The sequence below is a fragment of the Bos indicus genome, chromosome 16 (assembly GCF_029378745.1).
Source record: "Bos indicus isolate NIAB-ARS_2022 breed Sahiwal x Tharparkar chromosome 16, NIAB-ARS_B.indTharparkar_mat_pri_1.0, whole genome shotgun sequence".
NCBI classification, from domain to species: domain Eukaryota; kingdom Metazoa; phylum Chordata; class Mammalia; order Artiodactyla; family Bovidae; genus Bos; species Bos indicus.
In genome coordinates this window covers 827,539-840,680 of record NC_091775.1, presented here as the reverse complement: position 1 = coordinate 840,680, position 13,142 = coordinate 827,539, and the positions used below count along the sequence as shown (strand labels likewise).

At 49.0% G+C, this 13,142-nt stretch overlaps 2 protein-coding genes across 20 annotated transcripts in view; one reads left to right on the top strand and one right to left on the bottom strand.

Annotated features, from left to right (window-relative positions):
- The first annotated feature begins 1,730 nt into the window (after nt 1-1,730).
- MYOG (myogenin) lies at nt 1,731-4,619 on the top strand. Its single transcript, XM_070767721.1, has 3 exons — nt 1,731-2,266; nt 3,058-3,139; nt 3,738-4,619. The coding sequence occupies exons 1-3, from the start codon at nt 1,796-1,798 to the stop codon at nt 3,857-3,859; spliced, it is 675 nt and encodes a 224-aa protein (XP_070623822.1). The 5' UTR covers nt 1,731-1,795; the 3' UTR covers nt 3,860-4,619.
- Nucleotides 4,620-10,895: 6,276 nt separating this feature from the next.
- PPFIA4 (PTPRF interacting protein alpha 4) overlaps nt 10,896-13,142 on the bottom strand; it is a 55,521-nt gene continuing 53,274 nt past the window's right edge. For 12 of the 19 annotated variants that reach the window (XM_070767692.1, XM_070767695.1, XM_070767694.1 and 9 more), the window contains one exon: nt 10,896-12,791. In XM_070767692.1, coding sequence (XP_070623793.1) covers nt 12,583-12,791 — 209 coding nt within the window. In that variant the 3' untranslated portion in view covers nt 10,896-12,582. Of the gene's footprint in view, nt 13,141-13,142 lie in introns of all 19 variants that reach the window. The other 7 variants (XM_070767703.1, XM_070767705.1, XM_070767708.1 and 4 more) reach the window with 1 other exon arrangement.

Genomic DNA, 13,142 nt, shown 5'->3' with positions numbered 1-13,142 from the left:
AAAAAAATGTCTAGCTATGTACCCTCCTCATCTCTGTTCCTTATCTCAAAGGACACATTTTTGGGATAGCAAAATTTTTCTACTCCTCACCATAGACAAAGAGAGGGTGGAATGCTGCATTTTTCAAGCTCTATTCAGATCTCATCTCCCCTGTGAAGTCTTCCCCAAGACTCCAGCACAGTTCCTCTTCCTCTTATTATCCTTGCCACCAGCTGGAACTTGTAATATCAGTCTCATCTGTCATTTGAGAAGAAATGGGGCTAAGTCCAGAGTGTTTTAGGGGACAAAAAAACTGGGATCAAAGGATAGAAGATTCAGGGTGCAGGCTGCAGTTTAAAACCCAGAAGGGCTTCCTGCTCATCAGTGGAATGGGCTGCCTTAAGAAGTCAGCAGATGTTGGACAATGGCTACCTGGGAAGGGGATTCAGGCATCAGGGGTTGAGCAGAACTAGGTGGCCAGCAGGGTCTACTAGATGGGAAGGTCCTCAAGGGTAGAGACACTGCCTTGGGCATCCCTGTGATTCTTCAGTCCTAAGACTGAGACTTGTTCGCTGCTGATCTCTGAGGCCTGCCTACTGTACTGGGATCATTGTTCCCTCAGACCCCAAAGCCTCAGCTGAGAGGTGATCACAGACTGAGAAGCCCAAAGATTAAGCAGTCCCTCCTCCACCTGACATTTGAGATCTGTGTGGTATATATAAAGCTGATGGCTCAGATGGGAAGACCAGAGCAACCCAGCCAAGTGGTCAAGGAGAGGGTATATTTAAACTGCATTTGAAGGTCTCTGCTTTCTCTCCTTCCCTCCTCACCCACATTAAGGAGCCAGGAAAATCCTGGTGTCTAAATTGGGTAGGAAACAAGTTGAAAAGATGACATGGGAAGACAGATAAATGATTCAGAGTCAGAAAGGGAGGAGACAGAGGACTGATCTTGACCTTGCCACAGTGGGGAAGATGGTGATGTGTAGACTGTAAATTCCAATCTCTGCTCTGACGCTGGTCAGCTGTATTAAAAAGAAAACTTCCACTGACTCCTACCAAAAAGGAGAAAACAAGACCGAAAAATTCCCTTTGCCTCATTTTATCCACAATCACATGAGACCTAAGAAATATATGATGTCAAAATTGCTTTGAAAACCTAAAAGTTGAATCCATCTGCCAATCCTTCTTACCCTGGACACTGAGTATCCATACATTTTCATAAACTGAAGTGCTGTCACCCTCTGGAAAGGGAATCTTTTGAAGATTTTGATCTCACCAATACAGTCTGGGTAAGGCGCTATGAGGAAGCAGGGAGATGAATAGACTGACTTCCCACGGCCCCTTCCAGCCTAAACCTGCTCCTTCCTTGGCCTTCCCCCACCCCACCCCTCTTCTTTGAGGCTAGCAGCAGGCAGGCCGCCCAGCTAGGAGTAATTGAAAGGAGCAGATGAGGGGAGAATGTGTGTCCTCCCCCAGCTTCCCGGCCCCCACGGGGGCTGTCGAGAAATGAAAACTAGTCAGATTACACCCGTGGCCTCCCTCCCAGTGCACGGGAGCCAGCTAGGGGTAGGCCGGCTGGGGCGGGGGCCGGGGTGGTGTGTGCAGGGGGAGAGGGAAGGGGAATCACGTCTAATCCACTGTAAACGTCTTGATGTGCAGCAACAGCTTAGAGGGGGGCTCAGGTTTCTGTGGCGTTGGCTATATTTATCTCTGGTTCCATGCCAGCGGGGAGGGTTTAAATGGCACCCAGCAGTTGGCGTGAGGGGCCGCAGGAGCTTGGGGGCTGGTGGCAGGAACAAGTCTCTTCTGACCCCATGGAGCTGTATGAGACCTCTCCCTACTTCTATCAGGAACCTCACTTCTATGACGGGGAGAACTACCTGCCTGTCCACCTCCAGGGCTTTGAGCCGCCAGGCTACGAGCGGGCTGAGCTCGGCCTGAGCCCTGAGGCTCGAGTGCCCCTTGAAGACAAGGGTCTGGGGCCTGCGGAGCACTGCCCGGGCCAGTGCCTGCCGTGGGCGTGTAAGGTGTGTAAGAGGAAGTCGGTGTCTGTGGACCGGCGGCGCGCCGCCACGCTGAGAGAGAAGCGCAGACTCAAGAAGGTGAATGAAGCCTTCGAGGCCCTCAAGAGGAGCACCCTGCTCAACCCCAACCAGAGGCTGCCCAAAGTGGAGATCCTGCGCAGCGCCATCCAGTACATAGAGCGCCTGCAGGCCCTGCTCAGCTCCCTCAACCAGGAGGAGCGCGACCTGCGCTACCGAGGCGGGGGCGGACCCCAGCCGGCGGTAAGTGGCCACCTCACCCGCCTGCCCGGGCAGGGGGCACAGGGGGCATCTGGACAGCCTCAGGGGACCCCATCGTGGGCTCAGTCAGATGGCTGGAGCAGGAGCCAGGCAGGGTCTTAGGAGGCTGCAGGATGCCTTTCCTTTGTTACAGCTGGACCGCCCAGCTGACCTCCGGTGTCCCCGTGTCCTTTCCAGATAAGACAAAGGCAACCGGGAGGAGAGGCATGTGGAGGGGGTGGCACAGGCCTTTAGGAGGGGTCCAGAAGCAAGTCCAGAGTCAGCTGGATGGGGAGGAAGGTTAACCCCAGCGTCTGGTGTCAGGGCCTCAAAGGCAAGGTCAAGCGTACCTCAGAAGACTGCTTCACCCCTTAGCCAACCCCATCCTGGGTATGGCCAGTAGAGAGGAAACCCACTCAGCCTCCCTCACGGAACCCCAACAGGCCTGCGCAGAAGTCGGTCTAGTTGAGCCAGACACTCTGCCTCCTTCACCCCGATCCCAGAGTCAGGAAACCACAGAGCCCTCCTTAACCTGGGTGCCCTATAGGGGCAGAATCACCCCCCACCCCAGGATGGGTGCTGGGAAAGGCCTTGAATCAGGGGTTCTGTGGCCAAATTAAAAGAGGTAATTTTGAAGATTCTGAAATAGGGGGTGGGCTAGGCTGGAGGGCTGCAGCTTGTGACCCTCCCTCCAACCCCACCACAGGCACTTCTTCTGTCCACTGGGACTGGACAAAAGAGACACTACCAAGAATGGTGGTGCCCTAACCCTGGGCCTCCATTCTGTCTTGCAGGTGCCCAGTGAATGCAGCTCCCATAGTGCCTCCTGCAGTCCACAGTGGGGCAGCGCACTGGAGTTTGGCCCCAACCCAGGGGGTAAGTGAGACCAGGACTCTGCTTACTTTGACTCAAATCACACAGTCTGTCTCTAGGTGCAGTTCTTCCCTCTTCCCTTATTCCCTGCTCCAGTACTTTTCCCTCAGCCTCTCTAGGAGTTTTTTGAAACTAGGGCCCCAAATAGTGGGCTAGAATGCCCTGTGCCTCTCTGAAGCTTTGACCTGCTAAGGAGTTTTCTAGGCCTCCTGCAACAGCCCAGCTGGGGCCTGGTGGCTGACCTTCCCCACAGAGAGGACAGTGTCCCTGCTCTGGGAATTGCTGAGTCAACGCTGCAAAACTGGGCCAGCAAAGGGCAGTTCCAGTCTCCCAGGATACACTATTCTGGCTCCACCTCAGAATAGCTGCTTCCAAATTCTAACTACATCGGGGATTTCAGAGGACACACTGGTGTTCAAACACACATACACACATGTGCGCACCTAGCATTAGGAAAGGCATGGACTGTGGAGTAGAACCCCAAGCTTTTCTCACCCATCTGTCCTGGAAAACCTGTGCTACTCCAAAGAGTTCAGCCCCTGACTCTGGTCATACGATCCTTTCATCAACCAGGTAACATCTTCTTACCTTCTCCTTATAGATCATCTGCTCCCAGCGGACCCTACAGACGCCCACAATCTGCACTCCCTCACCTCCATCGTGGACAGCATCACAGTGGAGGATGTTGCTGCGGCCTTCCCAGATGAAACCATACCAAACTGAGATTGTCTGCCGGGATGGGCATCCATGAGAGCCCCCCAAGCTGGCCACAGATGCCACCACTTCTGCAGCAGGGCTCTTCTAAGCCAGGCTTTCCTGATGCCAGAAAACCAGCTCTGGGGCTGACAAATGCCAGACTATCCCCTCCTCATCCACTTAAGGTTAACCTGCCACCCAGAGAGGGAAAGAATGCTCTCACTTAGCTGACTCCTTAGAGCAAGAGGGCAGTTCTGTTTCCAGGGAGATAAAGCAAGGGACCAGAGTGCCCCCTTGTGTAAGCCCTCTGGTCAGGGGGCAACTCAGGAGCTGCCCTTTGATCATTATGCAGCCTCCAAATCCACTCCCTGAAAAGATAGCTTGAGATATGAAGACAGTGTCTTGACCTGGACAAACCATGCACATCTCCTGTTCATCTCTTCCTATGCCAGTGGCTGGGCTGGGCCTGCCCTGAATTGAGATGAGGGAGAGGAATAATCCAGTTCCCAAGTCACTGGGGGGGCCAAGCTTTTACAGTGAATCCTGGGAACCTTCCAGTAGTTTTATGTTTTGTTTTGTTTTGTGTGTTGTTTGTAAAGCTGCCATCTGACCAAGGTCTCTGTGCTGAAGTTGCCAGGGATAGGTGCGGGGCGGGGGGCAGGGGCTCCTGGGGTGATTAATTTTGTTAACTAAGCATTGTGTGGTTTTGCCATTGTTTTGTATATTTTTTTTGCTAACTTATTTGGATTTCTTTTTTTAAAAAATAAATAAAGACTGGGTGCTAGAAGAGTGTCTGTGATATAGAGGGAGGAGATGACTGATGCTCTAGCCTCTTCCACCTCGGTGGTCCAGACATGTTGCAGGGCCAGGGCTTGTGAAGCAGATGGGGCTCCCAAAGCATCCGACGCACCACACTGCTGGTGGTCACGAGGTGCCTGAACCCCTATTTCACCATTACAAAGGAAGCCATGTCTGGTTCATTGGCTGGGCAAAGACAAGATTTTATGGAAATCCTTGGGGGACACGCAGGAAATTTCATTCAACATTCTGTTGCGCTCTAGTTCATAGGTGCTATTCACAATCTCCTGCACTCCATCCCAATAGGTTCATTCCCTTTCAATTAACTGAGAATGCTCATTTTCCTAGCACTCAGAACACAGCCAGCAGACAGGGGTATAGAGCTGGAATCTGTGGGTTTCCCCTCTCTAATTCCTGCCTCTCCTCTAGTGCAACATTAGGAGTCCTGTGAGGAAGTGGGAGGTGATCAAATCAGGGTGATTGGGGTCAGACACTATCCCTTTATTCCAAGCCAAATAGCATGCCCCCTCACCACACTCTTCTGATACTCCAGGCTGCAGGAGATTCTGGTCCCTGTCTACAGCTCAGAGGATGAAGCCAATTTCGTTGGGGGTGGGGGGCAAGGGGTTTATAAAGAAGAATCAAAGGAAATGAAGCTAGGACTCTCTTCATATGGGATGCCATTTCCCAAAGACTAGCTTCCTGAAGGGAAGAAGGTGAGTGGAGAATTGAGATGAAGGATTTGGATAGAGATCACATAACGTTAACTGATAAAGCATCAGGAGCTAGAATTTAGTCCATTCAGACTAGAAACCTTATTAATTCTGACTGCTTCAGGCTGTGTCTGGTTTATTGCAAATGATAAGTTTCAGAATCATTACAGAAGTCAGGGGATTCAGAGTGCAGTACATTCTGGCCTCAGTTCTTCCGGGCCCTTCACAACAGGCTTGACCCAGTTTTATCAGCCAGGTCCAGGCCCCGATGCCCCTTCTGCACTAGCTCTGGGCCCAGCTGCACCATCTCTACCACACCTATCTTCCTGACTTGTTCCTGGAGAGGGAAGACAACACGCTGCTCCTGGAGGTTTCTCCAGGTTTCTCCTGGGTAAGCAACAGAAGCAAGTCTCAGAGCAGGCTCACAGAACCCAGGTGAGGGCACAGAAGGTTGGGGGGAGGGTAGGCGGGTTCCCCCAGAGCTCGCTCATCCCAAACCACCAGGCAGGGCTGGGTCTACTGGAAAGCATAAACTGGCCTAATCTTTCCCCATTTGTGAGATTTTCTTTTTGGGTTTATGTCACTGCGTTTATGCTGTGGACAGGGGTGTTGTTCCGTTTGCTGTTCCATTCACTGGAATGTTTGCCATTCCAGTAAACAAAAAATGCTGCCTGCCATCAAGTCATCAGACACTGCAGTGGCAAGGTGCACCCATTTCCTGGATGGAGAAAATAACAGAAAGCATTATGTGGTTCAGATACTGGCCCTAGACTGATAAAATGCTTATGTAAAGAGTAATGCCAATAAGCCCGGACTTTTGCATATTCCCATATATAGAAAGGCACTAAAATCATTAATTTGATATGCCTGTTTTTTGTGATTATCAGTAGTCTTTGACATTTGACTACATTTTTATTTTTAGCATATGTCCTGGCAGAACAGTTCCTCAGAGCTATTTGAGAGGTTCTCCCCTGGGCTATAGTCCTCAGTAAGTTCCCCCAAGTAAAACATACTTTTGAATTGTTAGGTTGTGCAATTTTCTTCAGTTGGACAGTCTTACCTCCTTGGAAAGACTGGAGAGGAATACTTAGGTCACTGCCACAACTCTTAGCTCTCCGTGGCTCACTGCCCTTGGAGATGAGGAGGGTAACACGTGTGGGTATTGAGTCAATATTCATTCTCTTATTATCCACTGCAAATATCAAACTACCCATTCAAGGAGTATCTTCTCCCATCAGATACATTTCCTCTGGCCCTGGCACCTTCGAAGCTCCTAGGGGGATACAATCCCACCACCTTCAGTTGCCCAGTAAGTGGTAATGGTCTGACCAAGAGAAAGGCACTCATCGCTACTAAGGAACTGATAGGTTCTCGGGTTGCTGGATAAGTTAATTTCTTCTCAATTATCATTTCAATTGGAATTTGAGGTTGATATTCATAATCTTACAAATGAACAGTTCTCAGCAACAGCTATTAGGGTTGATTGTCAAGTATGGTCATTGTATATTTATTTCTTCTTCAGTCTTTAAGTCCTTAAGCCTCCCACTTGGAAGAAACAATTTGCTGGAATTTCACATGTGTGAGCATAACTTTACTTTGAGCATTCTTTGGCATTTCCTTTCTTTGGGGTTGGAATGAAAACTGACCTTTTCCAGTCCTATGGCCTCTGCGGAGTTTTCCAAATTTGCTGGCATATTGAGTGCAGCACTTTCACAGCATCATCTTTCAGGATTTGAAAGAGCTCAGCTGGAATTCCATCACCTCCACTAGCTTTGTTCATAGTGATGCTTCCTAAGGCCCACTTGACTTCACATTCCAGGATGTCTGGCTCTAGGTGAGTGATCACACCATCGTGATTATCTGGGTCGTGAAGATCTTTTTTGTACAGTTCTTCTGTGTATTCTTGCCATCTCTTCTTAATATCTTCTGCTTCTGTTAGGTCCATACCATTTCTGTCCTTTATCGAGCCCATCTTTGCATGAAATGTTCCCTTGGTATCTCTAATTTTCTCGAAGAGATCTCTACTCTTTCTCATTCTGTTGTTTTCCTCTATTTCTTTGCAGTGATTGCTGAGGAAGGCTTTCTTATCTCTCCTTGCTATTCTTTGGAATTCTGTATTCAGATGTTTATATCTTTCCTTTCTCCTTTGCTTTTCACTTCTCTCCTTTTCACAGGCTTTGTAAAGCCTCCCCAGACAGCCATTTTACTTTTTTGCATTTCTTTTCCATGGGGATGGTCTTGATCCCTGTCTCCTGTACAATGTCACAAACCTCCTTCCATAGTTCATCAGGCACTCTACTTCCACTATAAAATCACTGCAGATGGTGATTGCAGCCATGAAATTAAAATATGCTTACTCCTCAGAAGGAAAGTTATGACCAACCTAGATGGCATATTAAAAAGCAGAGACATTACTTTGCCAACAAAGGTCTGTCTAGTCAAGGCTGTGGTGTTTCCAGTGGTCATGTTTGGATGTGAAAGTTGGACTGTGAAGAAAGCTGAGCACCGAAGAATTGATGCTTTTGAACTGTGGTGTTGGAGAAGACTCTTGAGAGTCCCTTGGACTGCAAGGAGATCCAACCAGTCCATTCTAAAGGAGATCAGTCCTGGGTGTTCTTTGGAAGGACTGATGCTAAAGCTGAAACTCCAGTACTTTGGCCACCTCATGCGAAGAGTTGACTCATTGGAAAAGACTCTGATGCTTGGAGGGATTGGGGGCAGGAGGAGAAGGGGATGACAGAGGATGAGATGGCTGGATGGCATCACTGACTCGATGGACATGAGTTTGGGTGAACTCTGGGAGTTGGTGATGAACAGGGAGGCCTGATGTGCTGCAATTCATGGGGTCGCAAAGAGTTGGACACGACTGAGCGACTGAACTGAACTGGACACGTGTGAATGGCAAAGTTTTGTCAAACTGGAGCCTAGACTCATTTATTATTTTCACAGGAGAAACATTTGTCATCAAAGCATAGAGACTTTCTTAAATTAACAAACACTTAACTTTCACACTGAATTACAGATAAAACTCCAATTAATGAGTAATGAATGATAGTTCTTTAGGGAAATTAGCTTAAATTTGGTCTTCAGTGGAAGCACCTGCAATAAATCAAACAGGCTTAATCAAATGCTGCCTAATAATGAACTTTAGGGAATCTGCTAGAATATAAAGATAAGAATTATTTGAAGTCGATATACCAATTGACAGTGTGTAGAGAGGAACTTCTTGGAGTGTTTAGATAATTGGTGTGAACTGCGAAACACTTAGAGTACTATTTGCTGCACTTTAATAAACATCCTTGGGTATCTAACTTCTTAGAGTAACCTAGTTGGCAGTGAAACCCTTTAAAGTGCTGCAGGTGGTTGGACCAGCTGGAGAGGGAGGTAAAGGAGGTACAATGGAGTGTGAGAGCAGAGAAGCCCCCTCAGTTCAGTTTTACTATTTCATGGGTAAGAGCTAACATGTCATTTCCCCTGGCCTTGTCTGAATTCCTGGCTTCTGGGCTCCAGGCTAAGGCTGAGACACCTGGAGGTGAGCTAAGCTCAGGAAGAACTGAAGGGGTTGGGCTAGGGTCATGGCTAGGGGCGTACCACCTGGACCCAGATGGGAATCCCAAATGCCACAGTGATTATGGCTGTGCCTCACCCCTCAGCCACATGCAACCACCAAATCCAGATTCTCTGCCTCTCACTATGCTGGGTACATTCCTAAGAGGAGCAAAGAAAAGTGTCCAAGGGAAGAAATCTAGAGTCTTCTTTTTCACAAATGCTGAGAGAAACACGATGTCAGGGTCTCATCTCAAACGCAGCCTGTCCAATGTCAAGTTCACACTTCCACATAAGCCTATTTCATCTACATTTCCCACCCCAGTGGCTGGCAATGTTGGGAAACAGCAGTTTTCCTGAAATCCTTCAGATCTCACCCCTTTAGCCAGCTGGTCACCAAAGCTGGTCAAGTCTGCTGCTGCTGCTGCTAAGTTGCTTCAGTCGTGTCCAACTCTGTGCGACCCCACAGACGGCAGCCCACTAGGCTCCCCTGTCCTTGGGATTCTCCAGGAAAGAACACTGGAGTGGGTTGCCATTTCCTTCTCCAATGCATGAAGGTGAAAAGTGAAAGTGAAGTTGCTCAGTCCTGTCCGACTCTGAGCGACCCCATGGATTGCAGCCTACCGGGCTCCTCTGTCCATGGGATTTTCCAGGCAAGAGTACTGGAGTGGGGTGCCATTGCCTTCTCCGTGGTCAAGTCTACCTTTCATCATTAAGAGGGTAGTAGGCTTTGTCTTGCTCTCATCCTGCCATCTGTGCCCACAGACTCTGCCATCCCATATCATTGGTGGAATGGTTCCCCTTGAAGATTCAAGGCTGTATTATGCTGCCATCAGGGACTGCACCATTCCAGTGAACAAAGAAAGAAGTCTCCATGAAGAGCAGAGGAACCGAGTGCCTTAGGAGTGGCAGAGATGAGAGTCTGAGAAAGGCAGCTGAAGGGGGTGGGGGGGGGGTGCTTAGCCTCAAGGTAGGGGCTCAAGCTCACTCAAAAAAAGCATAATACTGGTAGTGGGTCAGAACTTTTAACAAATAGCTATATCATACTGGTTACATGGTCTCAGCTTTACAATTTTCTGTTCTATAAAATGGTGATGATGATACATCATAGGGTTGTGAAGATTTAATGAGCTAATACATTTATCATGCTTAGAACAGTGTCTGGCACAGAAAAGTTCTCAATTTTTAGATTTAATAATAATCCTCATAAAAACCCTCTGAGATAATGTTGGCTCACTTATTCATTCAAGTATATTCATCTAGGGACACATGAGATCAACTGGATTCACTTAAAGGAGCTTCCTCACAGCCCTGTGGGAAAGACTAGAGAGGACAATGACGAGGCAGCATCGTGGTGCGCACAGAGCGCCCGGGTCAAAAAGGGTTGTTGGTTACCTAATTCTGCTGAGAGGCAGGCAGTGCCCCCCAGGTGACGCTTGAAGTGGGTGTGGAGCGTTCACAGTTGCAAAGGCAAGAAACGTATTTGTGCTGCCTTCTGGTGACGGGGCTGGACAGACACATTTCTGAGTTAGGCTGACTCAAGACTGGTGAGAAGGGGAGAGGGTATGGGAAAAAGTCACGATAGCCTCTTGTCCTGCCCCAAGGACTTGGATCTCAGATCTAGAGGTGCGGGGGAGTTGCTACATAAGTGCACAGCAGAGTGATATGACTGAAGGGTGTTTAGGATAGACTTACTTATCCTCTGGCATCAGTGTGAAAGGCTATGAGGATAGTGAAGCAGGTGGGTACAGAGGAAGTGAAAGAAAGAAATCAATCTCAGCAGTTAGGACTCCTCACTCCTTTTCCTATACTCCCTTGGCACAAGTAACCCAAACATTAACCTATCAATTCCATGGTTATATAAGTAAACAGAAGGTTACTAACTACAAGTTTGAAAAACTCTGATATTTACATTCCAGCATACAACAGCCCTTAGGACTGTGGAATAAGCTAGATGCATCAGGTAAGTTTGAAGTTTAAAAAAAAAAAAAGACCAGAGCCATGTGTATGTTGTCTCAAGACCAGTTTATTTATTGGTATATACACACCCACACTCAACACCCACACACACCCATCCACCCATTCTTGATGCACTGAGCCAGTACAGTGCTGAGAAGGGACCTGATAAGACACAGAAAGCTGATGGTGGGGGCGGGAAGGGTATGGGTCACTGGTGACTCTCCAGATAAAAAGTATATTGATGGTGAGGCAGAAGATACACCAAGACAAGAATCTTCCATCAAATACCTCCCAAGAAACCCTGAACAGACCTGGATCCTGCTAGTTGCTGCCTTATAACATAACCAATTAAGATAGGGTTAAGTTGCAGAGGAGAAGCTGGAACTGAATTTCCCATTTAGCTAGCCCATCAGAGTTCCCTGAAGGAATCAGATGGCCTTATGGTCTCTGATTGTGAGTTCATCAATCACAGGAATCTGGGGCTCCTCCATAATCTTAACATCCATTACCCAGAGACAGGGGCTCTTTCTCTCCAATCGACTCATTTTCTGCTCAAGAACTCCTCCAGCTCCATTGCCAGTGGCCTGACAGCTAGGAAGGGCAGCTGAATATCTTGTCCAGATGCATGGAAGCCCACCCAGCCCCACCACTCTGCAGCAGAAGGCTGTAAGTGTGGCACTGCCCCAGGCTCCATCACTCCTTCTAGACAGGATTCTCTGACCCTTCATCTGACCTGCTAGCCTAGCCCCTACTCAGACCCAAATCAGCTTGCAAACTAGCTGCTCAGCCACCTGAAGGTTGGCACTGCACTGGCCCCTCTCCAGATAATATGCCCCAGGTAACATGCCCCAGGTACTTTTCCTCTCCTTTCACTAGGAGAAGCTCTGGGTTCCATCAACTCACCCTAAACTTGGGTTCCAAACACTTCCAAGCACCTTGGCAGGAGAAGTATGTGGATGAAGAAGGAGAATTTATTGGAAATGACATTCCTACCAAAGCAGGATCTATATCCCTCAGGCCTAGATGCAACCACGCTGTTGGGGAAAGCAACGGAAACTGGGAAGGTCTCAGGAATTTCTGGAGGCAGCCCCTAAACACCAAAAGCACCTTGAACAAAGAATGACAGTTTGGGGACAAGCAGGTGAATGACAGTCTTCAACAACACTGGATTTCCTGGACCTAGGACATGATTCACTAAAGGGGAAGCTTTATTTTCTTGCTAGGAGATCAGGGGAAGGAAGCCTCAGATTACCTTTTTCCAAACCAGATTTGAAGGTCAGTGTGTTAATATATACTCAATCCACTCATTAGGTACATTTTTGTAGGGCTGGGGTTATCAAAGAAGTGGGACAAAGGGGGACAGCAAGGCAAGAAATACTGGGAGCACAGCTGGCAGTGCATGGTTAGCTCTGTTCTGCCCCAGAGCCAAGATCCTTCTCCTTCCAGCCCAGCAGCAGCCCTACCCTACAGCTGGGGCAGGAGGTAATTCCCACTGCCACATGGGCTTAGAGCTACCGCAGGACATCGGCTCTCCCTCTAGCTGACCTGCCTGCAACCTCCTGGGCAGGAGGGCTGAATTTCCCCATGCTTATGCTTGACGTTTGGGATTCAACTTAAACCAGGGCCTAGAATCTCCACCTGAGCCTTCCTTCTTCCCAGGTTCATCATCCTGAAAAAGAATGGGGCCGTCTACATCTCCCAGCCCTCAAAGAGGTCCTGAAGGTGTGGCAGCAGCTACAAGGTGCGGATGAGTCGGGGGAGGGAAAATGGCGGGAGGGGGGATGCCAAAAGCAGACGTAGCCCATCTAGTGCAACCAAGACACGGACAGAAACCAGAAGGCCAAATAACCCAAGCAAGAAAGTCTGAAGCGCCCTTTCCTTGGAAGGGCCACCCCAGCCCTTGGTTCTGCATCCTGGTCTCCGGTGGAGTGAGCGGTCCAGACCTGTTAGATGCAGAAGACGGAAGGCGGAGTCCATGTATCTCCGTCTGCTTTCCTCTCCCTGCCGCAGACCCACAAGCATGGACGACCTGGCTGCCTCACACAAGGAGACCCAGACACATCCCAGAGAGCCTTACAAGGGACACACAGTGGGCTTGGGGTAGCGGGATCCTGAGGGGTAGACGAGTATATTCTGAGAGAGGAGACTAGGAGCCCTGGGAGTAAGGGGAACCAGCAGGACGGTAAGGGCTATCCGAGCCTGTGAAACCAAGCAGGAGGAAGCTGGCCTTGCGGGGCTGTGGCTAGTCCCGGAAGGCGGAGAGCATGTGTCCGTAGAGATAGTGGGAGCGAGCT